Genomic DNA, 15,314 nt, shown 5'->3' on the forward strand with positions numbered 1-15,314 from the left:
ACCGTTTTTTTACCAGTTTTTTGCAGGCGGTTTCTGACCTTACCCGGACCAGCTAGGTGACCGGTTTCCCGATTATTCCGGTTGAACCGACCGGTCCGGTTCGGTTTTCAGAACCATGCTATTTATTCATCAACTTACAAATTATTTTAAATAAGTATTTCTAATTAAAAATTGGAGGTAATCAAATAATTTTTTCTTTATTCATAAAATAAAGTTCAAAATTCAATATTTAAATTGAAGCATATAAAGTTCTCATTATTTTTTAATTACTAAACTTTAAATTATAAATAAAAAATACGCAATTACTAGGAAAATTATATGAGTTTTAATTAATTTTAAATTCAAAACTTCAAACTTTGGCTTTTAATTACCTTTTTGTAAGATAATTTTCTAAAAATAAGATCATAAATAAATATCATAATTCTCAAATAACTCATAATTTAATTTCCAAAAGTCAGGATCCTATTCTCTGTGTATGTGTGTGTAAATAAAATCATAAATAAATATTATAATTCTCAATTAACTCATAATTTAATTTCCGAAAATCTGAAGTCTTACTCTGAGTATGTAAAAATAAATCATAAATAATATTACAATTCTCAAGTAACTCATAATTTAATTTCCAAAAATTTAGGATCTTACTCTTTGTGTGTGTGTTTCTAATTTATTATTGATTAAGACCGTTTTTACCATTTATAATGATATTAATTATTTTAATTTTTAGTGTGTCATTATATATTTTTATATGTATATTATATTTAGATTATAATTAAATTTGTTTAGAGGTGAAATATTCAATATAGTAGATCTTGATTCTAAAATATACAAAAATTACTTGAGAATGATATGCTTCTATTTTGTTTTTTTATATTGATATGTTTTTTAAGTTTTGAATGTTCTCCATTAATTTGTAATATTTTTTAATTTAATTTTTAAATTTATTATGATAAATTAATGCTATGGTGAGTATTTTGTCAGTTTTAGATTGCATAATATTTTTAAAAATTATTTTATTAGGTCTACTCTATTTTGTTATTTTTTTTGTGTGTCTATTAGTATTTCTCACAATATTAAATTTTAATCTGATAAGATCTTTTATCATTAAGGATTTATTATCTAATTATTGTAACTGAATTGAGATGTTTTCTTCATCACTAAATGATGTTATATGTCTCATGATTACTGCCATTATTGGTTAATATTTATAGTAATATTTTTTTGGTTTTTTTTTTTGGTGATTATAGTAATATTTTTTTGGTTTAATTACTCTATTAGTTCCTATAGTTTTGCGAAATTTTTAATTAGGTCCATATACTTTTTTTTCCTTTTAATTAAGTCCTTGCACCAAATTTTTTTTAATTGGGTCCCTACACTTTTTCTTTCTTTTATTTGGGTCCCTATACCAATTTTTTATCTTTAGTTAGGTCCCTATAAAATTAAGCCAATTACTGCCAAGAGGACCTAATTGAAAAAAAATTAGTGCAGGGACCCAATTAAAAAAAATATAGGGACCTAATTAAAAATTTCGCAAACTATAGGACCAACAGAATAATTAAACCTACTTATTTTAGTTTGTACTTAAATTAGTTATTTAATAAAAATTTGTTCAATAACTCATAAAAATGTATACAATGTCATCTATCTTTTTAATTTGAGAATTTTAAATTTAGTTATCTATTGACTGATAACATTTCATCTAATATTTAGATTTTTTAAAAAATTAGAACACATTTTGCTATTATCAAATTTTACTATCTATTAATTTTTTAATTGGATAAAAACTCTATAATAAAAAAATTCATATAATTTGTGTAATATATTTTTAAATACATGAGATAAAATATCAATATTTTTGTAGTATCTTTAATCATTGTTTTTATGTTTGTTAGATTTCTCCTAGTTTTACTCTTAAATTTTAAAAGAGATATATTATTACCGAAAATTTAATACAAAGTTATTATTATTATTAGTCTTATAAATGTATTGTCCCTTTTAAATTTTTTTATTTGTTAATTATTTATTTTATTTTTTTATTATAGAATTCATAATCTTATTTGTCATTAGGCGTTTTATATAGTAATATGTAAGACCATACTTTTAAATTTATTCAATACAAAAATACTTTAAATGAATATTATATAATGAAAATAAAATATTAAAGATATAAATAGAGTACTTACTATTTATATTTGCATGACTTTTTAACATTGTTTAAGCTGATTCATTATAAAAAAATTGATCAAGATATTGAATTAGTAGCAGTGGTGCCTCAATCTCTAGTTATACAACAAAAAAAAATATAAATTTTATATATAAGAGTGGAGTAAAATCAAGGAGTATATTGTTATAGACTTTTTTAAATTAAAAATTAATACTCAAAAATAAAATAATAAACGGTGTAAATTAAGTTAACTAATTTTGTTAACCCCTTATATTAAGTATAACTTTATCGGAAAAGCTCTGCATACAAGCCCTAATGGCTTGTATGCCTTACAAGTTCATTAAACAATAAGATCAAAATACGCGCTGCTTCAGGTACGTTGATTACACGCGCTATATAACATCGCGCGTATATCTAACTACCAGATTTAAAATATTTCTTTCCCTTTTCGTTTTCGTTATTTTGAGATTTCGTTCTTCTTCTTCTCCCGCGTTTACCCTCCTTCTTCTCCATTGTTCTTTTCTTCTCCTTTTCTCACTAGCATCTTCTTCGTTTAGGTTACCTTTGTCTCTCTCTGCAACTCGAGCTTCGTTTTCTATTTTTGATTTGTTGTTTTTCGAAATCAAAGTTTGATCTCGTTTTGAAGATAATGGATCATTCAACCTCAGATTGTCATCTGAATGCAGGCGAAGTGGATTATGAGTCAGAATCTAACGAAGTCCCTGAGGTTTGATTTACATAGGATTAGTATGAAATTTCTTTCAGTAATTTGTATAGCATTGTGTAGTTGAAAATTGCTGAACATTGACTGTGAAAGTAACACGTTTACCTGAATCTGTCGATTCAATGTATTAGTTGTGATTAATTACCTGGAATTTGTAGCAGACGCTCGGGTGTAGATCAATTCTTGTTTGGGTGTATTTTAGCTAGAAGTGTGGGTGTATCTACACTTTACTGGTTTTTTGTTATTTTAATTTACTTGTTGTTGTTCAGCTGTATTATAACAGACATGATTAGGTGTGTTTTTTAGAACTGTATTATATCTGCATGCTGTGTATTTACAGTTTATGGCTTTAAAAGTCATTCTGTAGTTGAGTTGTTGCGGTTAGGGTGTATCGTATTAGACATGATTGGGTGTATTTGAATCATATCTATGGGTGTATTTACAGTTCTGACACGGTGTATTTTGCAGCCTCTCTCAGTTGTTGATGACGAGCTTGTTCCAAAGGTCGGAATGACCTTTACCACCCTTGAAGATGCTGGAAAATTTTACAGGAACTACGCCAAGGCTGCAGGTTTCTCTACAAGAGTTCGGTGCACAAATAGGAAGGGAAACGAGATTAAGAACCAACTGATTACATGTAGCAGAGAGGGAAAATAGAAATCTAAAATATCTCCGACCGAGAAGACCAATCCGACAGCCGGTCTAAACTGTCCTGCAAGAATTTATATACACACATTGAAGAATGTCGGTGCTTGGATCATTTCAAAGGTTGTGCTGGATCATTCACACCCCTGCTGTCCAAGCAAAGCAGAGATGCTCAAACAGCACAGGGAACTAAGCATGTCCATTCGTCGTACGATAGAGAATAACGAGGAGGCCGGTATCAGACCAAGCAAACCTACCAATCATTTGTTGCGGCTGCCGGGGGTCACCGCGAGTTAAATTTTATCGAAAAGGACGTGAGGAATTACATTACCAGGGAAGTGCGGAATGTTTCCGAACAAGAAGATGCAAAGGAATCGGGAAATATTTCTTAAGAATGAAAGAGAAGAATCCGAATTTCTTTTTGAGCTCCAACTCGAAGAGGATCAATCGATTAAGCTGGCTTTTTGGGCCGATGCAAGAAGCAGAGCCGCCTTGAGTATTTCGGAGACGTCATTTCATTCGACACCACCTACAATACAAACAGGTAACAAACTGTCCCTGTTTATGATGCCAAATTAATTTATTTTTACGAATCCGCAGTAGAGGTGTATATTGGCTGTTTCATTGGGTGTATGCGAAGCATTTGTTAGGGTGTAGCTAATGATTTTGCATTCTGGACCATGGTAATTTGTTTCAGGTATAATTTGGTCTGTGGTTCTTTTGTCGGGGTGAATCACCACGGTCAATCAACACTTCTCGGATGCTCTTTGATGAAGAACGAAGAAATTGAATCATTCAAATGGTTATTTCAAAGCTGGCTTCGTTGCATGGGAGGAAACGCTCCGAAAGGGTTTCTCACCGATCAGTGCGCATCCATGAAAAGGGCTTTAGAGGCCTGTATGCCAACAACAGTTCACCGCTGGTGCATTTGGCACATCATGAAGAAGATTCCAAGCAAATTAAACGGGTACAAGGGACATGCCGATATCGAACAAGAAATGAGCCAAGTTGTTTGGAACTCTCACAGCAAAGACTCATTCGATAGGAATTGGAACGATTTTCTGCTGAATTTTGGTCTTGGGGACAACAAGTGGCTTTCAGGTAATGTCTTTTTAAAATCTGCATCAGAGGTGTAAATTGCATGTGTTTTTTCGGGTGTATTTATAGACTGTCTTTGGGTGTATTATGCAGATCTGTACGAAGACCGTCACATATGGGTTCCTATCTATCTGGATCACCATTTCTGGGCAGGGATGAGAAGCACACAAAGGAGCGAGAGCATGCATTCATTTTTTAACAAGTATATCACCCGGAACAGCTCGCTTATTCAGTTCGTCAAACAATACGATAATTGCCTCGGAAGCAGGGAGCAAGCAGAGAGAGAATCAGATGCTGCAGATTTTCATACGGTCATACTGTGTGCAACCAAATCCTGCATTGAAGCTCAGTTTCAAGATGCGTACACTCACGCAAAGTTTAGGGAAGTCCAAGCGCAATTCAGAGGAAAGGCGAATTGCATCACCAGACTAAAGAATTCCGCTCTAGGCTATTCAGTATACGAAGTCGGAGAACAAGTTTCCAGCTCAATATTCAACAAGTTCGTGGTTACTTACGACTCGGTTGCAGCCGAGGTAAAATGCCATTGCTTATTATTCGAGTCGAGAGGGATACTGTGCCGTCATGCACTAAGCGTGTTAAGCTTCGAACAAGTAAGCCAAGTGTCACCGAGATACATACTGGAACGATGGAGCAAGAAGGTAAAGAGGCGACACACACACATCAAGAGCAGCCACGACGAGCCACTAATGGAGCAAGAAGCAAGAGGTTCGACCAATTGGTTTTTCATTCGCAAATATATGCGAATTTGCCTCCGAATCGGAGGAGCTGACTGCAATTCTGCACCGCGCGTACGATAACGTCATGGCCGAGATGGAAGCATTAAAAGCCAAAAGGAAGGGGACATCTTCTTTATCCCACGAAGACGCCAACTTGGAATCCGTTAACGAGCTTCAAAGCCCGCCAAGGATTCGAACAAGAGGACGTCCAAAAAACAGGCTAGGTTCAAAGCTGGAGAAACAGATCGCAAATGCCACAAAGAAGAAGAAGACGAAAGTTTTAAGCGAGGTAAAAGTAATGTTCTTTAAATTTGTGGCGATTGAGTTTATTTTTCTCGTTAATAGTTTAGGTAATGTGTGTGTGTTATATTTTCAGATAAACCTGTTTGATGCTGCATCAGCGGCGCATTCAAATTGCAGCCAATATCAAGGACACGTTATGAGTTATCAGTTCAGGGTACCAGCAGCAGGGGATAACTTGTTGGGTGTATAGTTTTACAGAATATGGGTGTAAAAGCACTGTTATTTTGGGTGTATTTTCGTTAATTCACAATTTAGATATAGACACATATATAGATATATATAAAACAAAAGCTGTAAAAATTCTCAGGTTATGGGTTTATATTTGATTTGATGTTTTTCTTCATATTTTAGTACATGTAATTCATACATTTTGAATACAGCGCAGACAGTTTGGGTGTATATTTAATACAACCTTGGGTGTATTATTAGACTTGCGTTGGGTGTAGCAGTTTATAATTTGTGTTTATATATGCCTTGATTTTTTCATTCATATTTTACCACCTGTAATACAGCTTTTGAATACATCACAGACAGTTTACCAGCACAGATAGTTTAACTATGGGAAAAAATATACATGGAATAGAAGTTGTTGATAAATGGCAAATATTTACATCATTTGTTCAATTTACAAACTACCAAGCAGTTGGATTACCCAGTTTCTATATCAGCAGAATTAATCTGACAAAACGGACTTAATAATATAGAGGATGGCTTCGACAGCCTTATAGCACTACTCTCTCTAATTGCCTGATCTCTCTGTGTATTCATCTCACTGAATAGTATCCGGGATGCGTACTCCACTCTATAGTGGTCCACCTCCTCCTACAATAAAAAAGTATATTCTGTTTAAACAGCAATATTAATTCAGTAAAGTAATACATAGTTATATGGTTTTAAAGACAGTTACCTGTGGCCAATTATCCCATTGATACTTCCCCTTTTTGATGTTTTCCGGCTCAATTATCTCCATCCACTTCATAACGTACACAGCGCAGTCATAGCTGAAAACGAAGAAAATAAATTACAAATCTCATTTACAAAAGTTTAATGTTCAGACTCACAAATTTATACCTTGTTTTTTGGCCTGATATTTTAACATATGGTGATTTAATTTCCTTCTCCCTCTCCCCTTTCTGAAGAGGTTTCCCGCCGGCATATGTTATCAATCTTGAAAATACGTATCCCTTAAATACGAAAACAAATCAGTAATACACCCGAATGAATGGACAAGATACATCCAACTGAATGGACAATATACACCCATCACAACTAACGAAATAGACCTATCTATTAAAGTAAAGAAGACAGAGGCAACTTACAGTGAATTTATTAATGGCCTTTCTCTCATCAGTGGGAGCTATTTTGTGTAGCGGGTCAAGTATTTGACATTTACGCTTTCTTGTATTTATCAGCCATAACCACCAATGCCCGGCGTAGCAGATAGGGGCAAAAATCTGAAGGATTGCCACACATGAACAGTGTGTTATTTTATTTTGCAAATAAGTAAATAAGCGTACTAACAAATTTAGCAAACGAAAACTTACATATGGGTGCGAAGTCAATTTTTTTCTATCTATGAAGGGAATGAAACTCGGGTAGGCTTCCACCCTGAATTCCTTTTCCGTTTTTGGTGATACGAATTCCCCATTTGGGTGATCCGAAATTGCCATGCACTGCAAGAATGGGAAACGAGAAATGAAATACTAAACTTACACCCAATCAAACGTGACAAATACACCCAAATCAATACAGAAAATACACCCGAAGTTCTTAGAAGTAACACTTACCACAATATCGGGGGGGAGACAGTATATTTGTTCTTGAAATCTCTTTTCATTTTTGTTGTTGAGGATGAGGCAGATGGCAGATACAATCTAGAAATATATGCCGAAATCAATTTTACATTAATAAGCATTGTAATTGACTTTGGTGTAAAAACATTAATCTTATTATAATATTACCTGAGATTTTATATCACTTTTTGCCTGGAAGGAAGCAAGGTGCATTCTCATCAAAATGTATTTCCTTGGCCAATCAGAGTGCACATTTCCTCATACTCGTTAGTATTGCCATCTACATCTTCCTTCAGTCTTGTCCCCCAGATGTAGCACTTTTGTTTCATATCATCCGTAATCTGATATAATCCCCGAGGAGTTTCAAACTTTGCAGAACTTTCTCCCCCAGTCTCCCTCTGAATTTGTGGACTTGTGTTTTTTCCCTTCGGTGCGCTGCTTGCTATTCTTTGGACCAAACTGTCCAATTGTTCTATCAAATTCGCAGCTTCTGGAGATTTTTCCCTTTCTGTCTCCTGCGTTGACGCCCCCTCCTGGCTTGAATCAGTCAATCCAAGGCTGAATGATGGCACCCCTGGATCTGTTTTAGGAACATAGGAAGCTGTCCGTGCCATCATCAACAGGGCAGCAGCGTCTTCTGCGTCTGGATGACTGCGTCATCATGTATAAGAATAAGAATAAGAATAAGAATATACAGATGATAAGCAAAGATTGATTTTAGTCTGATGAACTTACACTTTAGTTGGAGCTGGGGGAACCGTGGGTGTGGTCTCTTGAAGTTGTTTGGGGGTTTCAGGAGTGCTGCACAGTTACAAAAAATTAATCACGGCATAAAAGAAACTAATCAGGAACAATATACACCCAAACTGTTAGGTAATATACACCCAAACTCCAAACAAATATACACTCAATACTATTTCTTACGTTTCTGTAGTCCCTTCAATCTGTAGCATAGGGGTTGGTTCAAAATCTGTCTTAGTGGTTGTTTGGGATGCCGGCACAAAAACCTGAATCGGGACTCTAAACAAGAAGAAAAATGAAAGGTTAACAATGCCTTTGAAAATAATAAGGTTATAAGGTTGAATATTATTGTAAAACTCACATTGCAAGCGCTTCGGACGGTGTCTGTTCCCTCACAACCATCATATTCGAATCAGACGGACTCAACCTAAAATACACCCAAAGAAATTCAAGAAATACACCCGAACAATTCAAAAAGAAGACAGGCTTTGTTTTTTTTGAGAACTTACATACTTGCAGTTTTTGCTTTTTTTTCCTGCCTTTTTTTTCTTGAATAAAATAATAAAGGGCTTTTTTTTCTAAAAAAATATATATACAGAATTAGAAGTAGAAGGGTAATAGAAGAACAAAAGTAACGGTTATTTGAAAGAGAAATTACATGCTCTGTGACGGCTGGTTTACACTACTCTGTTCTGTGTTTCCTTGAGAGGAAGGAGCATCAGTTCCCAAGTTCACAGCCGGTATTCTAAGACAGATTTGATCCAAGCAACACAACAAAGTTAATATTCCAACTTATTAGACAACATACACCCAACTTGATCCACTCAATACACCCAAATGGTACCACAAGACACACCCAATTCATGATAACAAGATTTTATTAAATAATAAAGCTTCTTACGTTTCAGACGACACATAGCGACCTTCTGTCGATCGCAGGTCAGGTTGGTTCTCCCTGCGAAACAAGAAACAATTATTAGCATGCAAAACACAACAAAATATGAAATAGACAGCCCATCAAGACATACCCCTCTGCAGCAGATTTATCAACGTTTTGCCCTAGCCATTCATCCAGTTCGTCACTTGATATTTCATATGTCTCACTACATTCATAAAGGAAGATGTTAACAAAAATAATTACGACGATAGACGGTAATATAGCTTACGAGGTACTGTACCCGTCAAAGTATTGGTCTTCTTTAGGAGGTGAATCCTCCACGAGAACTTTTTTCTTTTTTGGTTGTGTTCTGGGTGGAAAAAAAAGAGTACCAATCAGAAATAAAAAATTAATTTTATCACAGAATATTATGCAAAGAAGTGCTTACTTTTTTGGTGTTGTTTTTGTTTTTTTCTTCTCCTTCTCCTTCTCTGCAGGTGATGATTCTTCACTCCTATAAGTTAATAACAGACACTTCAGTTAATACACGAAATCTTTATAATGAAGCCAAAAGAAAGGAGTAATAATTTCAGGACATTACTCATCACTTTGTTCATATTCAGATTCTGAATCAGAATCTGGCTCCTCTTGCCTCTGCTTTCTTTTTCTGGAGTCCATTCTGGAAGGCAAACAGTGATTATTTAGAACATACTAAAAATACACCCCAACGTGATCAACAAGATACACCCAACTCGAAAAAGAAATTACACCCAAGTATGGTACTTACTTTTTCCCCTTTTTGATGGGGTGTTTTCTTGCTGAATCCTCCGAGTCTTGTTGAGTCTCAGACTCAGAGGTAGAAGTGTCACTGTCAGTAGCTGTTTCTGTCTCCAAAGACGATGTTGGACTCGCCTTCCTTTTTTTTGTTTTTTGATTTCTTGTTTTTTTTCTTTTTTTTCTTTTTCTTTCATTTTTTCTCTTGCTCTTGTCTCCGCCATCTTCACAATACCCTGAAACATGAGATATTTTAGCTAGCAGCATTCAGGTAAATAAAATACAAGCAACATATTATGTTTACTTACCAAAATTTCTTCTTTTTCTGCAGTCATTCTTTCCACCAACTTCTCCTTAGTCCAATTGGCAATCCAAGGCTTTGGTGGTCTTTCGGCCCTCTTCTTGCCTTTGTTTTCAGAAAAATGAAAGTATATTATCATGAGGGCAAAGAGGCAGCCATCAATTGCCTTCTTCTTCTTCTCCTGGTAGTCTGTGATGCCTTTGATCAAGAAGGTCAAAACATGCGCCCCCCAGTTTCTCTCCGATATGCCGTCCATCTTAAAAATTGGGGCGAGGTGCACGGGCGATATTTTGTTTATCGTCGTTGGCAAAAGGAACGCCATCTGTATGTAGAGGATGAATATCCTCTTGAACATCAGGCGTTCCTCTTCGCTGCCAACGCCGATTTCCATCATTTCATCGGTAAGACTTTTGAGGGTCTTACCCTGGAATCTTCTATAAATTATTTTGTCATCATCAGAAAGTTGCTTATAAAGTTGCTTATACTCAACTTTCTCAGGAAACAGATTTCCTACAAAAAAGAAAACAACAAAGTATCAAAATCGGTTCAAAAACACCCAAGCATCAACCTTAAATATACCCAAGCATGAACTTAATATACACCTATAATTTTGAGCTAGTTACCTGTTGCATTGATGCCAAGCGCATCACCTATTGTCTTTGGTGTTATTTGGAAAGAACCATATCCTGTCTTCAGTCTGTTCTCCCCAAGTTTGAAGTTGTTTGCCAGTTCCCTTAAGAGTTGGTGATCCACCCTTAGAGGTGGGACGTGCATCAACCCACCAAATCCGAGATCCCTGACAATTGCCTTCTTCTCCTCAGCCATGTTTCTGAACTTATCACTCAGGAGATGTGTGGCACACTTAAGGTCTTTCGTTTGGTTTCTTGCTGCCATTTTGTCTGAAACAAAAAATACACACAAATATACTCCCATTAGTAACAGTAAGATACACCCATATGTAAGAATCAGATACACCCATTGATAACAGTGAGATACACCCATTGAAATTATTCAGATACATTCATATATATCAGTCAGATATCAGTCAAACATGTTTCAATATCAAGCAACATTACAAGGTCTAATAACAGTAAGATACACCCATATGTAAGAATCCGATACACTCATTGTTAACAGGGAGATACACCCATAGATATTATTCAGATAAATCCATATATATCAGTTAGTTATCACTCAAACATGCTTCAATATCAAATTAATTGAGATATCAGTAAGATACACGCATATATGAGTCAGATACACCCATTGATAAGAGTAAGATACACCCATATGTAAGAATCAGATACACCCATTGATAACAGTGAGATAGATATTATTCAGATACATTCATATATATCAGTGAGATATCACTCAAACATGCATCAATATCAAGTCACATTACAAGTTCAAACAGTATACAACCCCCAATCTACGGAATAAAGCCCCAAAAATCAACAACAGTAGCAAGAGAACTTAGAACAAGAATGTAGAACGACGTAGAACTTAGAAGAATGACGTAGAACTTAGAACAGTGTGACAAAGAAGCAAGAATAATAGCACAGTAAACCCTAGAAGAACGACGTAGAAGAAAACTAAAATATACAGTAATCTTGATGAACTTACGTTGAGTGTATTTGCTTCGTTTTCTCTTCAGATTCTTCACGGAGAGTTTGATGTTGTTTTGATGGAGGTTTCGAACAACGATTTGTATATTTTGAACTTTGATTTTTGCTCGAAAATGGGAGCGTTTCCTTGGTTTCGAAGCGTTTTGAGAAGTGGAAGAAGTGGAGGAAGTGGAAGAGTCTGCCATACGTAACCATTTGTGTTAAGCGCGTGATTTTGACGCGCCATGTTATGCTTCCTTATGCGCGTGTCTTCGATTTGGGCTGGGCCAACTTGGATGCTTGGATACTTGTATGTGTAGCAGGCCCGTAACTTTATTATATGTTTTAAGGATATGTCATCATCATGTCTATTACTTGGACCAGCTCTATTATCATATATTTTTAGATTTATATTTTTAAAAAATTGTATATAGATAATAAGCATAATTTGAGTCCATGAAAGAAAAATTAGTTATCATAATAAAAGTTAAATTTTATGTTGCGTAAAACAAAACATTGGTAATTTTAATTTTTTTTTAATTTTAGTGTGTTATTGTAAATTTTTGTATGTATATTATACTTGGATTATAATTAATTTTGTTTTAGCAGTAAAATATTCAATAAAATAGATTTTTATTTTGAAATATATACAAAGAGTATTTTTAAAATGATATGCTTCTATTGTGTCTTTTTTTATTACTGATCTTTTTTTTTTAATTTGTCGTCCATTAATTTGTAACATCTTTCAATTTTATTTTTCTTAATTTATTATGACAAATTGATGACATAATGAGTATTTTGTCAGTTAAGATTGCAAAAATATTTTTAAAAAATATTTTATTTATTATACTCTATTTTTTTTTTGTGTTTATGTTAGTATTCATATTATTACATGTTAATTTGATAAGATATTTTTTATCATAAAAAAATTGTTATTTAGTTATTGTTACTAAATTAACATGTATTCTTTAATCATAAATGATGTCACATGTCTCATGATTATTATTATTATTGGATAATATAGTAGCATTTTTTTATAATTCGTACTCAAATTAGTTATTCAATAAAAATTGATTCAGTAATTCATAAAAATATGTAAATATTATGAAAATAAAGATGAAGGTTTGAGGGAAGGAGGAGAGAGAATAAGGAGAATGATAAATAATTTTATTATTGATTGTGTACATTGGAAAACATGAGAGGGGTTATTTATAACCAAGAGTCCAACTTTTAGCCAAGGGTTCAACTCTTAGCTAAGGGCCTAACACCTGGCTAGGGCATCCATAATAAATATATTTATAACACTCTCCTTTGGATGTTCCTAGTAGTAATAGTAGACTAATGCCTCATTAAAAAAATCTTATTTAAAAAAATATAGTAGAGGAAAAAGAGTACTGTCTTGTAATACGTTAGGTAGCTGCCTCATTAAAAACCTTATCAGGAAAAATCCTAAGTGAGATAAAAACCATGGTTAAGGAAAAGAGTACAGCCCATATTATTCCCCTGATAATTACATCACTTGATATCTCTTAGTTGGTGCATTCCTATCTTGTATACTAACTTCTCAAATGTTAAATAGGTAGTGTATTAGTGAACATATCTGCTAAATTATCATTGGAATGGATTTGTTAAACGTCTATATCACCACTTTGTTGAAGATCATGAGAGTAGAAGAGTTTTGGTGAAATGTGCTTTGTTCTATCTTTTTTTATGTATCTTTCTTTTAGTTGATGTATGCAAGTAGAGTTATCTTCGTGTATGACTGTTAGCATTTTCTTCACACGTAAACCACACATATCTTCGACATGTTGGGTGATTGACCTAAGCCAAACACATTTTCGAGATGTTTCATGAATTGCTAATATTTCTGCATGATTTAAGGATGTTGTAGCTATAATTTGCTTTGTTGAACGCCAAGATATAGCTGTGCCTCCACATGTGAATAGATAATCTGTTTGTGATCTGCCTTTATGCGGATCAAAAAGAAAACCTGCATCTGCATATCCAACTAATTGAAATGTTGATTTGTTGGGGTAAAATAAACCCTTATCAACAGATCCTTAAAGATATCTTAATATATGTTTAACACTATTCCAATGTCTTCTAGTTGGACAAGAACTAAATCTCGATAACATGTTTACTAAAAAAGTTATATTTGGCCTTGGTATTATTATCAAGATACATTAGTGTGCCAATAGCACTAAGATAGGATACTTCAGGACCAAGGGGCTCTTCATTATTTTCACATGGTCGAAATGGATCTTTATTCACATCTAGTGATCACACCACCATTGGAGTACTCAATGGGTGTACTTTGTCCATGTAAAATTTTTTTAAAAGTTTCTTAGTATAAGTTAACTGATGGATGAATATACCGTCCTTCAAGTGTTCAGTTTATAAATCAAGACAAAATTTTGTTTTATCAAGATCTTTCATTTCAAATTCTCTTTTTAAATAATCCACAGTTTTTGGAATCTCTTCAAGTAATCCAATAATATTTAAATCATCAATATATACTGCAATAATAACAAATTTGGATTCAGATTTTTTTTATGAACACACATGGACATATACGGTCATTTTTGTATCTATCTTTCAATAAGTACTCAATAACAAATCTCCAGAGAATTACTGTATACTTCAAGCACTTTGGGTCTTTCAGGGACTTTCATATAAATTTCTTTATCAATTGAGCCGTATAAATAGATTGTAACAACATCCATTAAGCGCATATCAAGCTTTTCATGCACAGCCAGACTAATCAGATATCTTAATGTTATTGAATCCACCACAGGAGAATATCTTTTCACATAGTCAATACCAGGTTTTTGTGAGAATTCTTGTGCTACTAGTCGTGCTTTGTATCTTTCTATTTCATTTTTCTCATTTTGTTTGCGCACAAAAATTCACTTGTATCCTACTGGTTCTATACCTTCATGGGTTTTGACTATAGAATTAAAAACTTCACGTTTTCTAAGTGAAGTTAATTCAACGTGAATTGCGTCTTTTTATTTTGGCCAATCATCTCTCTATCTGTATTCTTTGACAGATTTTGGTTCATGATCCTCATCTTGCTTTACTATTTCTACAGCAATATTATAAGTAAAAATGTTGTCGACAATAGTTTTCTTTCGGTCCCTCCGATAGTGACATAACTTATCAAGATCTCTTCCTTTTCAGGTACCTGAACCTCTTCAGAGGTTTCATCAATAATTGTGTCTTCAGATCCCCTTTGAGTATTTGCCTCCATATTGTGACCATCATGATTAATTATCTCTCTCTTTTTCCGGAAATTTTTATCCTTAACATCGATTGGTCTTCCACGCTTTAGGCGTGGATTGCTTTCATTTGCACTAACAATTTGACCTTCTGAAATACTTATTTTTATTGGTGCATTTGCAATTGGAATGTGAGATTTTGTTACTCTCTTTAGGTCAGTAAATGTGTCTGGCAATTAGTTTGTAATATTTTGCACATGAATTAACCTTTGTACTTTCATTTCACATTGTCTAGTGCGAGGATCTAAATGTTATAACGACAATGTATTTCAAGTAAT

At 33.9% G+C, this 15,314-nt stretch overlaps 3 protein-coding genes across 3 annotated transcripts; all 3 read right to left on the minus strand.

Moving 5' to 3' along the window:
- Positions 1 to 6,301: 6,301 nt before the first annotated feature.
- LOC112727253 (uncharacterized) lies at positions 6,302 to 7,674 on the minus strand. Its single transcript, XM_072208226.1, has 6 exons — positions 7,630 to 7,674; positions 7,276 to 7,341; positions 6,988 to 7,122; positions 6,740 to 6,852; positions 6,576 to 6,669; positions 6,302 to 6,490 (listed from the first exon to the last, which is right to left on the minus strand). Exons 1-6 carry the CDS (start codon positions 7,672 to 7,674, stop codon positions 6,317 to 6,319), a joined length of 627 nt encoding a protein of 208 aa, XP_072064327.1. The 3' UTR covers positions 6,302 to 6,316.
- Positions 7,675 to 7,679: 5 nt separating this feature from the next.
- On the minus strand, positions 7,680 to 10,129 carry LOC112727252 (uncharacterized). Its single transcript, XM_072208227.1, has 12 exons — positions 9,867 to 10,129; positions 9,681 to 9,758; positions 9,528 to 9,593; positions 9,381 to 9,449; positions 9,231 to 9,305; positions 9,104 to 9,157; positions 8,861 to 8,947; positions 8,712 to 8,780; positions 8,564 to 8,629; positions 8,386 to 8,481; positions 8,197 to 8,262; positions 7,680 to 8,112 (listed from the first exon to the last, which is right to left on the minus strand). Exons 1-12 carry the CDS (start codon positions 10,118 to 10,120, stop codon positions 7,680 to 7,682), a joined length of 1,413 nt encoding a protein of 470 aa, XP_072064328.1. The 5' UTR covers positions 10,121 to 10,129.
- A 55-nt stretch (positions 10,130 to 10,184) lies between these two features.
- Positions 10,185 to 11,991, minus strand: LOC140176685 (uncharacterized). Its single transcript, XM_072208228.1, has 4 exons — positions 11,778 to 11,991; positions 10,778 to 11,053; positions 10,232 to 10,664; positions 10,185 to 10,200 (listed from the first exon to the last, which is right to left on the minus strand). The coding sequence occupies exons 1-4, from the start codon at positions 11,962 to 11,964 to the stop codon at positions 10,185 to 10,187; spliced, it is 912 nt and encodes a 303-aa protein (XP_072064329.1). The 5' UTR covers positions 11,965 to 11,991.
- Between the last annotated feature and the right edge of the window lie 3,323 nt (positions 11,992 to 15,314).

Source organism: Arachis hypogaea, chromosome 12 (genome assembly GCF_003086295.3).
Source record: "Arachis hypogaea cultivar Tifrunner chromosome 12, arahy.Tifrunner.gnm2.J5K5, whole genome shotgun sequence".
NCBI classification, from domain to species: Eukaryota; Viridiplantae; Streptophyta; class Magnoliopsida; order Fabales; family Fabaceae; genus Arachis; species Arachis hypogaea.